Source organism: Talpa europaea (assembly GCF_964194135.1).
Source record: "Talpa europaea genome assembly, chromosome: 10".
Lineage (NCBI taxonomy): Eukaryota > Metazoa > Chordata > Mammalia > Eulipotyphla > Talpidae > Talpa > Talpa europaea.
Window position 1 is genome coordinate 39,735,651 of NC_140077.1, and position 15,112 is coordinate 39,750,762.

Sequence of the window (15,112 nt, forward strand, 5' to 3'; positions counted from 1 at the left end):
GTGTCTCCTCTCCACATTTCTCTGACTCAACAACTCGGAAAACCTGCCCTGAGACCCATGATCATATATAGACACATCCAACAGTCATAAAGTTCCTACCCAGTTTGTGGCCACCGAGACCTACAAAGCCCTTTTAAAAACCATTCATGCTTGAAGTCAGCCACCTCCTCTCCAGCCTGCATCTCTACTTTTAACTCAGTACCCAGAACCAGTCTTATTCAGGGCTCTAAACCCATTAAATTCAACAAATGTTTCTTAAGCACCTACTATTTGTTAGATGCAAAAGTCCTTTGTTTCATTTAATCCTCACATTTCTTTGAGGTAGGTGTAATTGTCCTTACTTTACAGTTGAAGAAATTGAAGCTGAGAGACAAGTGACTTGCAAACAACTTCAGGTTGTCCCCGAGTTTAGGGGGCTGATGGAAAGGAAAAAGTCTAGTGCTCTCTGGAGGCGCCTGTGACTTGCTGAGTCACTTGCTGCTATCTCACCTGTCCCTGCCAATCTCCGGGAAGGAGAAATGACACTGGAGAGGACGGGAGGAGTGACCACAGAGAGGAGTGGGAGGGTTGATCCATGGCTGAGGCCTCGGTACCAGAGCTGAGAGGCGATGCCGATGCCATGCCTTGCCCCAGCATCCTGGAGCTGGAGGTGCTCCTGAGGGCAGGGAAGATTTCCAGCAGCCACGTGGATGAAGTTTGGCCCAACCTTTACATAGGAGATGCGTGAGTGATAGCTGGTGAAGCAGATGTGGGGGTGGGGACTAGAAGAGACCGTCCTTGGGCCCTGAAGGAGGATACGAAAGTTCCCGTGGTGCAGTAAGGCACTCAAAAGAGGGGTACATCAGGGAGAGAACCCGGCCTTAGCGGTAGAAAGTCTGGGTGGGCTGCTGGTCAAACATGAGCAAAAGTAAGGAAAAAAGAGCTTTCCCAGCAGAGGGATTGTTTACAGTGGCAAAAGAATCAGATATGGGTTGCAGTAAAGCCAGAGAAGGAAGACAACCCACAACATAGAGGAAAAAAATTGCAAAAGCCAGACTACATGTCTCGGACTACAGTTCTAAAACTGGAAAGCCCCGGGTGGGGCATGTAGAATGCGTAGGATGAGTTCCTGCGTTGTTGTTCCCTTTGTCTTACAGCTGGCAGGACTAGAACTAACCTGGGATGCATACCAACTTATCCTGTCACGGGAGTCTTCTAAAAAGTGGCAGCTGCCCTAATGACATTTATTTGGCTGACCCGTGCCCCCTATTTTGAGTGTCAAGGGAGACCTGGTTTAAAAACAGAAGAGCTCAGGAGCCAACACTCTTGCCAAGAGAAAGAGGGAATGGCAGCTCTTACCGAAATAAAATAGATAAGAGAGGGAGAGAGACCAAGGATGAGGGGAGCAGGGTATTCATCCTTTCAAGCCCATGGCAACCAGAAGGCCATGCCCCCATGCTTCAGGACCCGCCACAGAGTAGCCTTGGCTGGACCCCTCGGTTCGCAGAGGACAACCAACTAGTCACTGAACACTAACCCCTCTCTAGAGAGAAAAAGAGAGACCAAGAGAGAGGGGAGCAGGAGAAATCTTACCAGTGCCATGAAGGCCCACAATGGGCACCATCATGATGTAAGTTTGGAGAGGTGTTGGGTTCAAAGAGCAGGGTGCTTGGGTTACCTCTGAGGAAAGTTTCGTCAGAGCTCCCCTTTCAGCGGCACACGGCTAATTTCCCCATGAGGCAGACATTTTTTTTTTTTTAAAGATTCATTTTATTTATTTATACAAGCACTGAGTACAGTCAGAAGCGCGGGAGGGTGAGAGAATTCACCAGATCCAGAGCGGGGAACAGAATAGGCACATGGACTGAAAAACACTGCTGAGGGGAGCAGCGGGAGTGGCAGGAGAGGTCTGCGCGCCATGTGGGACCCTCGCCGGTGGCTGGGGATCGAACAGGCACTGCAGAGGCTGCGGACAGCTTCACAGCCCAGCGCTCAACCACTGCGCCACCAGGGGAGGCCCCAGACATTTAGTTATATCCAAAAGGGCAGGTTTATTGTAAAAAGGGAAAGAAAGCAAAGACACAAGTGGGCAGCAAGAGCTGCCCCTGAAAAGGATAGGCTTGATAAAAGGACGTCTGCATAAACACAGGTCTTGGGAGGAGAGCCGTCTCTACTGCTTTGCAAAAGAAGATCAGTGAAGAGAGACACTTACATAGTCGTAGGTGGGTAGCTGTGTCTTGCCAGGTGAGAAATTGCACTGATACGTGTTCTCTTTAAGAGGTGTTTATTCCTTTGTGAAATTGTTAACTTGTTAAATTATTTCTCCAGTGTAACTAGGTAGACTTGAAAGGACCGATGATTCTCTACAATGACCCTCAATCTCCGTATCCTCAGCCTCCATTCTGTGGGATACTTTCCTATAGCATTTCTACCCCCTACCTCCAATTTCTAGTCTTGTGAGGCCTCCTTCCCAAATTTTTTTCACTTAGCATCCATCATACACCTCTCCAAGCCGACATCAGGCTCTTCACCAGAGATGTAAGTGGAGTGGGAACAAGGAGAAATAGTTGTGCTCCGAGTATGCCAGGCACAGGTTTTCCCCAGGACCCTTGTGAGCTGGAAACATGCAGTGACTCTGTGTGGCCACTAGAGGGAGCAGGGACCTTGCCTGAATGGTGGCCTGGAGCTCTCACAAGTTCACTCCTGGATTCTTCTAGGACACTCAGGACAGATACAGGGGACAGAAGCCTGGGGAATGGTGATTTGGGGTATGAGATGGGGTGGACAAGGAGGTCCCCCTCCTGTTTCTCAGTCTCCCTACTCTGGACTCAGAGTGGATGAGGAAGACTGACTGAAGGTGAATCAGGGAAGGTGTCACCTCTGAACATGTGCAGATTAGAAGTAGGTATGAGGTAGTGGCCAGGAGAGACGGGATATGTGTGGGAGGGCATGGGGCAAGAAGGGAGATGTAGGTGGATCTCAGGACTGAAGCAATTCTTTCCTTCCAGTCTTGGCCAAAGCTGGGACATATCATATCAGGAAGCAAAGAGGATCTAAAGATAACTCTATACCACCAACTCTCCCACCAGAAAGCTCTAAGGGTAGAACAGTGAGCTGTGGACCCCAATTCAAGCTTGCTGGGTTCTTTCTGGATCCCTATGGACCCTAATGGCTCTGTTCCTCTGAAGCAGAGGGCCAGGCAAAGCCTCCTTCCTGCACTCCACGGCTCAGCCAGCCTCAGCCCCTTTCTCCCCCTCCCCAGGGTCACTGCGAATAACCGCTTTGAACTATGGAAGCTGGGCATCACCCACGTGCTGAATGCTGCCCACGGGGGTCTCTACTGTCAGGGAAGCCCTGATTTCTACGGCAGCAGTATAAGCTACCTGGGGGTGCCAGCCCACGACCTCCCAGATTTTGACATCAGTGCCTACTTCTCCTCTGCAGCTGACTTCATCCACTGTGCCCTCAACACACCTGCGGGTAGGACTTGGGGTCTGAACGCATATCCTTGTTCAGTTATGGGGGGATGTCTAGCTTCCCTCAACATCGGTGCCCTTCCATCACTAGTTTTTAAAAAGACAGCAGGTTTTTTAAGTCTCAGCTCAGTGCTCCAGCAATTTACCCAACTACATTGTTTCACATACAGGGAAACAGACCAAGAATACAAAGTCATGCCACAAGTTAAGAGCAGTTCAGGTTGGAAGACAGGTCACCGAAGTAATAAAACATTTCTTTCTCTCAATTACTCAGCCTTGGGAAGTCACTATTTGGTACCCAGATGTCTGGTTTCTGCCCCAGAGTACTTTCAAATGGAAAAAAAAATCTAATATCCAAGTTACAACAAAGGAGCCTGGGGAAGCTGGAGCTGCTCTGTTCATCCTGGGTGATAGTTGCACCCCTGGCTCCCTGACCCTGGAAAAGTCAGTGTCCTTCTTTGGATATCAGTTTCTCTTCTATATGATGGGAAAGACAAGACTACACTTAGCACTTTTTAACACCTGACATTCATTTGCTCTCCATTCATTCATTCACTGTGCCAGGTATTGTGCTTGTTACTAGGAATGTGCATTTAAATAAGGCAGGGTCGCTACCCTCATGGAACTTGCAATTCAGTGTCTGGTAGAAAGACAGTCAAATTGGGAAGTTATATGAGTGCTATTCATATGAATGGGCATACTGACTCCATATTTACTGGGTCACATGCAGAAAGCATGAGCTGTTCTGTGATTCAAACGATACCATGAATGATCAGGAAATCCTGTGCAAAGAAGCCATGTCTCAGCTGAGATCTGACAATGAAAAGCAGATATTAGTCACATTAAAAGCAGGGGAAAAGTTGTACAGGTAGTCAGAATAGCATACGCTTAGGCTGGTGGCCAGAAACCATGGCAGTTTCAAGGACCTGACACTGTCCCTAGAGCTGAGAGTAGGGTGGGACAGCCTGAGATAAGGCTGTAGGGTTAGCAGGGGCCAACTTATAGAGGGTCTCCTACACCATATTAAGGAGTTTGGACCCCATCCCAGGGTAGGCAAAACAAGTGTGGGTCTGCCCATCTAACATATCAGGAAATTGATGCCTATAAAGGCTGTATGATTTGTCTAGGGTTACAGAGTAGGCCCAAGACAGGTCAGGGAGAGGAACTCAGGTCTCACTCCAAGCTCTGGGTGGGCCAGCTAGTGGGAAAGGGTCTTTTACCAGGATGTCTTCCTCAGCCAAGGTCCTGGTGCACTGTGTGGTAGGTGTGAGCCGCTCCGCCACACTGGTCCTGGCCTACCTCATGCTGCACCAGCAGCTGTCCCTACGCCAGGCGGTGATCACTGTGAGGCAGCAGCGATGGGTCTTTCCCAACCGAGGATTCCTCCGCCAGCTCTGCCAGCTGGACCAGCGTCTGCGGGGTGCAGGCCGGAACTGAGGGGCCAGGTGAGGGCTGGGCAGGACATGAAGAGGTGAGCCGGGGTGCAGTCAGAAGTAAGAGGTCAGGTGAGGGTCTGGGCAGAGGGCAAGGGTACAATTGAAAGGAAGGGTTTGGGGAAGGGCTGGCAGGGGACATGGGGTGGGACCAGTTCAGAAACTCGTTGTCAGGGCTGTGTGTGGCCAGAGGTGAGTGACAAAGGGGGCCCACTCCCCAAGCTACTCAGCTCCCCTTTCTGACCCAAGATCCCACTAGGGCCTGGTGAAGGCAATCATCCAATAGGACCTCAGCCTCCCCCAGCCCATCCAGATGCTTCAGAACCCAGAGAGAATAGAAAGGCTAGGAAGGAAAGCAGGGAGGCATGAAATGGAAGAGGTGAGATGCTGCCCAGACTGCCTCCTTGAACAAACACCATCGGGGCTCACCTGAACCCCGCCAAGGCAGTAATATAGCCAGTCCTGGCACCTGAGGGTGTTCCCAAACCTCTGCATACCCTTCCCTCAGGTCTGGACTCCATGCAGAGCTCCACGGAAAACCCAGCTGCAGCTATCACCCAGGCTTAGTCAATTCCATGTCACCCCTGCCTCGCCATTCCCACAATAGGGAAAGAAAGCAGGGGCTTCTGATACCAGCCAAGACCTCCTCTTGCGTGATATAAAATCCTCCTGTCATCCTGCCATTCAGTTCTCCACCTTGGATCCAGCACCCTATACCCGTACTGCCCTCCCTCCCCACCCAATCACTCTTTTTTTTTTTTTTAAGATTTATTTATTTATTTATTTATTTATTTATTTATTTATTTATATAAGCACTGAGTACAGTCAGAAGCATGGGAGGGTGAGAGAATTCACCAGAGCCAGAGCGGGGAGCAGAGCAGGCAGAAGGACCGAAGTACACTGCTGAGGGGAGCAGCGGGCGGCAGGAGAGGTCTGCGCGCCATGTGGGACCCTCGCCAGCGGCCAGGGATTGAACTGCGCTGCAGAGGCTGTGGGAAGCTTCGCAGCCCAGGACTCAACTGCTGTGCCACCAGGGGAGGCCCCCAATCACTCTCCTGACCTCAGAAATCTACAGAAGGAGCCTCTCTAGCCTCTATCCCAGCCCAATTCTAGAGACCCCTTTAGGACTAAAAGGTCTTCCTGAAGTCTGTCAGACTCCTTCTTGCCTTCATTTACCCCTGCTTTCCTTTTCCAGGGCCTAGTGCATCTGACAGTACAGCAGATAGTCTTTGAGTTGCCCACAGGGAATGGACACCTCTTCCCAGGCCACCTCCCTCCTGCTGGAGGCCCTAGTGTGTCGAGCTGCCTAATAGGAGGAACTGGGCTCCTCCCGCAGCAGCACAGCTCCTTAAGTTCCCAGCCCACAAATGCTAGCCAGGGTGCAGCTGTAGTTTCTCTAACATCAGCCCTGTGTTTTCCTCCAACTCTGTTGGGAGGAGAGGGGTATCTTCCTGGAGTGGAGTGTCTATGGGGGCACCAGTTCTCTGAGGGAGGGCAGAATGCTCACTGCCCTTCTCCCACCATGCCCAGATAATATTTGCCCTGTCTGTCTCCAACAGCCCACTTTCCTCATAGTCACATCCCACCTGGGGTGTCAGACCCCCAGAATGCTCTCTGCTCCCCTTATCCTGCCACCAGCTTCTGCTACCCATACTTCTCTTTCCCTCCTTCTCCTCAATCCTGACTATAGCTCTGGCCCACCACCCTCTGGCTCAGCAGGGCTGCCAGCTGAGTTGGGGGTGCCTTGCCGAGGCTCTTTTAAGAGTTGGGAGAATAGCAGGAAGTCTCTTCCAAGGACTTCCCAGGCATGGCCCAAACCTCCCTCCACTCATAAGAGCTATTTTGTATAAATAGCCCAACTAAAGGGACGCACTTTAGCAATACTGACCCCTTCTGCTGTTGGGAGGATTAATATCTTGGGAAAGGGATAAGGGTAAGGTGGAGAGCTAGGTTTAGAGTTTGGGGATGAATGTAATGGCAGAAAATTAGGGTGATGGCTAGCATTGGGAACTGGGCTGGGGTTAAGTTGGGTGGAAAGCTTCTGTGGGGCGCTCTGAGGGTTGGGGTACCTAAGAAGAGGACAAGAATGGTGTTAGTTCCATCTTACTCTTTGATTCAGGAACCTCATAGAGTAGTAGATCTCCAATCATGCTCTGTCACCTCACTTCTATAGGCTTGGGGCCCTAAACACTCTGACCTCCAACCTCAGAATCCTTACCATTAGGCAACTGACTTTGGGGGAGTCAGTTGGGCTACAGAACTTCACAATCCTGGGGGTGTCATTCACCAAATAGCCTGTGCAACTGTACACAGTAGCCCTGAGGCTGGAGACTCTGAAAATGAGGGGGTTATAGGGGTAGGTTATCTCTTTTCATTAGTCTTAGGCTCCAAACCTGCCTCTTCATCCTTCCCAACACCTGTACACACCTGACTGCACAGAAAACTCAAAGCAGAAGCAGGTTTAGGTGACAGTTCTTAGCCCTGCCAATCTGGGGCTTGGTTTACCTGCTCGTAGCACAGACTTTATCTCGCCCTCAGAACTGGTCCATACTCCCTGCCACTGGGCTCTGCTACTATATTTCCCTGGTGCTGGCCCTACTGCTACTGCTGCTGCTGCTAGAGGCTTTGACCCCAGTAGATGCTCAGGAGATAGTACAGTACAGTGTGGGGTTATCCCTAGAGCCTACAATTTTCCATCTGTTTCCATCTGCTCCCACATCCCCTTTCAGCTTAAGTCTTAAGTTCCACAGATAAGAGTGGGCTGCCCTCTTAACCAACTCCTCAGGCTCCTGGGCCAGGGCCATAAATTCCTGGAGTGGGGGATGGGGTGGGAGTGGCACATGGGAGAAGAGTGGGGAGACATTCTAAGTATTCATGATGGTGCTTGGCCACAACTGCCTCCACCAGTTTTCCCTGGGGCCCAGGGAGCCTGAGCAGAAGCTACGCCCAAGAGCTCAGACTTTAGACTCAGACTTCAGGGGGGGTAAGGTTGTGGGTGTGTCTCTGCATGTGTCTAAGGTACTGGGAGTGTGAGTGAAGAAGAACATATAAGAATGGGTGTATGCAAAGAGTCCCTGGATAGCAGGGAAGATTTTTAATAGATACAGACCCAAGGTCCCTAACTAACCACAGTTAGCCTTGGGAGAGAACTCAAAGACCACTTCCTGGTCTCAAGGAATAGTGGATGAATCAGGAATGCCTTCTGGGGGACATAACAACGTGGCAGAAGGTAGACTGGCTCCTGGATACATGGCTTCTGATTGTGGGCAGGAATGGTCTTTATGAAGACTTGCTCTGAACCCCACTTATACCTCTGTTAGCCTGCCCACACAACCCTCAGCTTGTATCTTCTGGTTCTTAATTCTGGGCCAGTCTTGTAGTCCTCAGCTCCCCACAAAAGGCCCATGGACCTGAGTTCTGATGTTGGCAATGCTTCCATTTCTGTCTGCTTTAAGATACTCTCCTCCCTAGGTTCACTTGCCTAGGTGACACCACTGGGTTAGTATGGCTTCCTTCTGGGAACCCTGCTGGGCTGGGTGAGGGCTCACTTGCCTAGGTGAATTCCCCCTGAGCTAGTGTGTGTTCCTCACGGGAACCCCCGATAGGCTGGGTGTGCGTTCACGTGCCTAGGTGAATACCACTGGGTTCATATGGGTTCACACAGCTATATGAACCCCACTGGGCTAAGTATGTTCATATGCCTAGATGCACCCCACTGGTGTACTATGGGTTCCTCATAGGCATCCCCACTGGGCTAAGTGTGGATTCACTTGCTTAGGTGAAACCCACTCAACTAGTGTGGGTTCCCTTACCTAGGGGAACCCCACTTGGGCCAGGGGGATTCATAATATGAACGCCCCCACTGGACTAATGGATGGTGCTTCCCAGTGATGGGTGAGGTGTGAATGAGGAGTTATTGTTTAATGGTGGTAGTTTTAGTTGGGGAAATGAAAACATTGTTTAAAAGGAGGTGATGATGTTCACACAACAGTGTGAATGTACTTGATCGTACAGAACCGTGCACTTAAAAATGGTCAGTGTTAAATTTTATATTCTGCATACCTTATTACACTTGAAAAATTGGGATTAATCTCCCTAACATCCTGGGATATAGAGGTTATTACCTTCCCCCCTTCTTAAAAAAAAAATGATGAAGCTAGGGCCTCCCTGGTGGTGCAGGGGTTAAAGTCTCAGCACTATCAATCTATTGCTAGCCACTGCAGCTTGAGTTCAAACCCTGGCCAGGGAGCTGATCCACATGGTGCAGCAGACCTCTCCTGTCTTGCTCACTGCTCCCCTCAGCAGTGTATTTCATTCAATCGGCTTGTTCTGCTCTCCACTCTTACTCTGGTGAATCCTCTTACCGGTGCCCCCCGCCTCATACACACACCTCCGGCCTACACCCCAGTTCTTGTATGGATAAATAAATAAAAATAAATCTTTAAAAAAATTGATGAAGCTAAGGCTCAGAGAGGTGAACTACATTCCCAGGATCACACAGACTTTAAGTAGTAGAGGCTGACCTGGATGGCAGGCTTCCCTCTCAAAGGCTACATCATCTAGATGCAGGAGTCAGAAAGAAAATTCAGTCATTTTCAAGGTAGCAAGAGTTATCAAGTACAAAGAGCCAGACACCAGGAGAAATGGACAGTAGCTGGCCCTGAAGGTTAAGAGTTAATTTCTAAATCTTTTCTCTTATGCTCTTGCAGGTTCTAATTTTGGCCAAACAAGCTCTTCCAGCCTAATCAGTGATGTGGTGCATTGTTTTGAAGATAAAACATTTTTCCTGGTATGAAAGTCAAAAAAGAATGCAGAGTTTGCTTGGAGAAGCAGTCCTGATGCCTGTTAGCAACCATCTGAAAACAATCTTGGACTCATTGATGGTGGCATGCATGGTTGTTGACCGATTTTTTTTTTTGTGACAATGATTAAAACCATTTCCTGAACTCAAGTCTGAATTTCTCCCTCTGAATGAACCAGAAACAGAGCCTCAGGAAATAGGTAGCCCCCCCTCCCACCAAAAAAAAGGTAACTAAAACCAAACTTAAAATTTTCCTAAAATTACTAATTACTCTTTGGAGATTCTCCAGGCCAGGGAGGATCTGAAAGGTCAGCTACATGAGTCCTCACTTTTCTGGGAAGGTAATGGGGTGACTGACTGACCCTTGATCCCTTTTCAGGCATTCTGCATCCAATGAAGTAGAGTGGATATGTGACCCTCATGGTCAGGCCACTGGGGACTGAATGAACCTTGGGACCCTGGACCCAAGAGAGACCATTCATTCACTGGCTGCAAACTTATTACTTTCAGTTTTTGGTTCAAAAGGACAACCCCAAACATCAGATTCCTTCCCTCAAGAATGCAAATACAGAGACATGGAAGGATATTCCAGCTGGTACTTTTTTTTAAGATTTTTTTTTAATTTATGCATATAAGAACTGGGGTGTAGGCCAGAGGTTCAGGCTGTGAGAGGATTCACCAGAGACAGAGCGGGGAACAGAAGAGGCAAATCTATTGAAACACACTGCTGAGGGGAGCAGTAAGCGAGACAGGAGAGGTCTGCTGCACCATGTGGGTAGCTCCCTAGCCAGGGATCGAACTCAGGCCACAGTGGCTGGCGATAGCTTGATAGCACTGAGACTTTGACCCCTGCACCATCAGGGAGGTCCTCCAGCTGGGACTTTTGAGCTGAAAGGTGATGGGTATTTGAGGTTGGGTGCACATGGGAATGTAGAAGGGTTGGGCTCTGACCCTCTACATCCTAGTGATAATGCTGAGAGGCTGGATTAAGTTTCACCTGAGCCCCACCTTAACTCTGGATTTTTCTGTTACATGCCAACAAATCTTTCTTCAAATTTTACTGAGCTTTCTTATTATTGCTTTTTCCCAATTATTATTTTATTGTAACCAAAAGAAACATCTCTACAACCTTCCAACACATCCTTTCTTTAACTGAAATTGTTTGAGTAGGCGCATGTAGGGTAAAGAAAATATCAGGCTTTTCTGCCCTTCCGCCATCAGGATAGATGATGGATCCTTGTCCTGAATGCATGCCTGATGGCGGGCAGCTGGAATAGGGTGTGGGCATAGGTAGATGGGATTCAGCTGAGTTAAGACTGTGCTTTTAAGGGCGGAGTCACGGGGACGCCAGCAGCAGCAGTAGAAGCCGAAGCAGAAGCCAAAAGAGAAGTCGAGAAGCAGCAGAACGAATGCTAGAGAGCCCAGATAGAGTGAAGACTTGCTGGGGGCTGGGGGGGCCTGCCAGGCCCCCCAGCCCCCCCCAGCCAGCACCCCTGCTTGCCATATGCCTGGTGAACCCCAAATAAAAAACCTGCAAAACCACTGAGGACTTTGACTCCTCCTTTACCTGGTCTGCATGGGATCAGAAAACCTGCACTGTGGCCAGTCCGGCCTTTACAGCGCATGATCCATGAATCTAAACAGAGCACATCAAAACAGGCAGAGCTTCTTTTGAAGCGTTTAGCAGGCAAAGACACCACTTTGCCTGCTCTAAGTGATGAGATCCTTTTCCTGGTCTGAAGCCTTTGGAGGAGGGGCAAAGAAGACACTGTCCACAACAACCCCTTTTCTCAACCTTAGAAATGCGTTATCAGAATTTCCCTGAAGGTTCTGGACCAAAGGTAAAGCTGGGGACTACTGAGGCTGAAGGGCAGGTCAGGATCTGGGAGAGAAGGAACAAGCCAGAACAGGGCCACAAATAGGTCTTTTGTTTTTCCAGGGCCCCCCAGAATACAGCTTTTGTCTAGGGGGACAGAAAGTGGCCCTGAGCTTAAGACATTCCTGGGGTAAACTGAGTCTCGCCGATGCAAGCGGGCTTAGCGTAAGAGACGCTGGGATTAAACCAGTCTGGTGGCTCCACTTTTGGCATCTTTCCCAACACACCTGCAGTGAAACTCCCTGCCTGCAGGCCTCTTGTGGAGGCCACATCTAGCCTCCCATTTCCCTTCCAGCTGATTCTACAATCCCTGCAGACTTCCCTGGGTGGCTCCTAGAAGCTGACTGCTGATAAGGAAAAGGATTAGCAGCAAACTTGACTCTCCCTCCAGTCTCTGCCAGACCCACCTGAGGCATGGGCATGTCCCCCTACCTGGGAGCATCTTCTCTGGTCATCAGATGGGCCTGACTTAATTAGGATCAGACCCAGCAAAGGAGGAACTCTTGAAAAAGCACAGGAAAGCCAGAAAGAATTAAATTTTGAAAAGGAAATAAATAAACAATAATTATTGGCCATATCTGTGAAATTGGGTGCTCCTTAAGTGCCTGGCACTGGGCCTGAGTGGTAACCTCAGATGTGCTGCCATAAACACTGTGAGCCCACCCCGAGTGGCAGGGGGTGCTATAGCAGGTGTGAAGGCTCAGCTGAGAACAGTGGGCTTAAGTGCACAATTTATTTGGGTTGACTGGCTTCATGCTGGTGGGAATCTGCTTTGGGGGAAAAACAAACCCAAGTATATGTTTAGATTTATCATTTCTACCAAAAGCACATATATCTCATAATAGGCCTTGAATGGGACTCATTTATGGGCAGGAATTACCACACATGTGAGCTTTGTTCTTTCATGAGTAGACTGAGATTATAAATTACTTTTTAGTTAAGTCACCCCCCTACCACCCTAAGAAATGCCTCTGGCAGGGGTCTGTCAGTCCTGTGTGCAAATACCTAGATGTTGTTGGCATGGACAGTCTCACTCATCTTCACAACACCCACCCTAGGCATCATGATCCCATGCTGCAGAGGAGGAACTGAGGCAGAGGAAAGGGAGGCCACCTTCTTAAGGTTTTGCAGCCAGTAATGGACAGAGTCAGGAGTCTAACTCCAGAAATCTTGATATAGGATTGATGCTCTCTACACTTAGGTACTTTTGTAGTAAATCTTTGGAACAACCAACCGAATGCTCCTTTAACTTCACCTTCATTGCAGTTGAGTTAGAAGAGAATTAAGGCCAATGGCAAGAAAACTGAATGGGATCAAGACTTAACCAAAGTGCAAATTTGATCCCACTTACCAAAATAAGTCAAAGAAAACCTGGAAAGAACATATTCAACTGCATCTCTTCCACCTATCCACCTCCAATTCCACGCCCAAATAACAAAGTGCTAAGTTTGGAGGGAAGACTTAAGGCCCTGAAGGATTCTCTATCAGTGAGAAAGACACAGAGCTGCCCTTTGGATTCCAGAACAAGGACCAAGAAGAATGCACTCCAGGGAAGTGGCTAAGCTGGAGCATTATAGTTAAGCCCCAGTAAATGAGTCTTCCCAGCCTCACTGGCCTCCACCATACACTGAGCTGCCTCACTTGAATCAGTGACTTGCCTTGACCAACAGATGAAGTGGAAGTGATGGCCCTTCAGCGCTGGAACCCCGCCTTCACCTTGCACTTTCTAACTTTGTGTTCATTTTCTTGGAAACTCAAGACCTCAAATGGTGAAGCAGATTGGGCTAGCCTTCTAGGTGGAAGTCCATCTGGAAGGGAACCATGGTGACTGTACTGTCAGCTAGACCACCTCCAGGCATGTGAATGCAGTCACCTGGACCCTCCAACCCAAGTCAAGCAGTCAGATGATCATGAACCAAGCAGAGCTGTCCACATGGTCAACCCACAGAATCAAGAGCAACAACCAACTCATCATATTCTCTTCACCCAACTCTAAGTCAAAGTCATTTGTTACACAGCAGTTATGGCTGAAATAACTAACACAGTTATACCAAGATTCTCTATGGAAACCATAGCAATAAAACGAATTCCAGTGTCATCCCTCTATCTTGTATAGAAGTTTCTGTAGGACTTATTAAAATATCTCTTAATGTGTCCTTAGCTCACTTATTAGGACAGTCATAACTCAAGAGTGATTTTACTTTTTTTTTAAAGATTTATTTATTTATGCATATAAGAGCTAGGGTACAGGCCAGAGATGTGGGGGGTGGAGGGGGTTGTGACAGGATCCACCAGAGACAGAGTGGGGAACAGAACAGAGAGACTGACTGAAACACACTGCTGAGGGGAGCAGCGGGTGAGACAAGAGAGGTCTGCTTCGCCATGTGGGTAGCTCCCTGGCCAGCCAGGGATCGAACTCGTGCTACAGAGGCTTCGGATTGCTTCATGGTGTAGTGCTTAACCCCTTGCGCCACCAGGGAGGCCCAAGAGTGATTTTACTTTTATTCACTCATTAATTTTTTTTTAAAGATTGATTTTTTATTTATTTATGTATCCAAGAACTGGGGTGTAGGTCAGAGGTGTGGGGGTGGTGGGTGAGAAGATTCACCAGAGACAGAGTGGGGAGCAGAACAGGCAGGCCTATTTTAATACACTGCTGAGGGGAGCAGTGGACAAGACAGGAGAGGTCTGCTGTGCCATGTGGGTTAGCACCCTGGCCAGGGATCGAACTCATGCCACAGTGGTTGGCGATTGCTTGATAGCAGAGATTTTAACCCCTGCACCACCAGGGAGGCCACTCACTCATTAAATATTTGGCTGCTGTTTCCACATAAAAGAAAGAACTATCTTCACATTGGGGACACAGAAATTCAGCACAATACCATCCCCCACTATCCCCCAGGACAACAGTGGTGGAAGAAGATGCTCTTATGCAACAATTCATTCAGCACTATGTTAAAAACTGGGGATGCAATGGTAGGAAAGTCCCAGCTCCAATCCCATGGAAGTCTGTGTCTAGTGAGGGAAGTGGACATGAATAAATAGAATACAAGTAGGTGGTGTAAATGCTGTGAAGCAGCACTGAGCACTTAATTCCCTGATAGAAGGACAGGAAAATCTACTTAAGGAAATGGCTTAAGTTGAGCAGGTGAAATGCCTAGCCAAAAGGAGGGAAGGAATGTTCCAGATCAAGGGGAAAGCATAGACAGTGCTTCTCCCCAGGAGTGGTCAGGGTGACTTAGGTTAACCTGGAACCCAACTCTATTTACATATAAGCACAAAATATTTTTTGTATGGTTTTAATATATATTAAATTTTCCTAGAATGCAATGACCACATAAATTTAGAGAAGACTGAATTTCACTTTGCTTGGGAATATCTGTTGCTCACTATTCAGGAACAAAGTACTGGCAGCAATTCTACTGAACATGCCTGTGATGCAGGAGTAGCTGACAGTCCCCATCTAGCTCTTCAGCCTTTGCACCTGTGACCTAGCTGCAGTATTTCTACTCGTCACTTCAAGCACTTCATCAGGAAGTACTTGGCT

At 48.6% G+C, this 15,112-nt stretch overlaps 1 protein-coding gene across 2 annotated transcripts in view; it reads left to right on the top strand.

Annotated features, from left to right (window-relative positions):
* Positions 1-571: 571 nt before the first annotated feature.
* LOC311178575 (dual specificity protein phosphatase 13B) overlaps positions 572-15,112 on the top strand; it is a gene marked incomplete at both ends in the record, with an annotated part of 28,321 nt that continues 13,780 nt past the window's right edge. Inside the window, 3 exons of one of the 2 annotated variants that reach the window (XM_084245266.1) lie at positions 572-723; positions 3,242-3,459; positions 4,693-4,892. In XM_084245266.1, the coding sequence (XP_084101392.1) occupies positions 575-723; positions 3,242-3,459; positions 4,693-4,892 (567 nt within the window). Of the gene's footprint in view, positions 724-3,241; positions 3,460-4,692; positions 4,893-15,112 lie in introns of those variants that run through there. The other variant, XM_084245265.1, reaches the window with a different exon arrangement.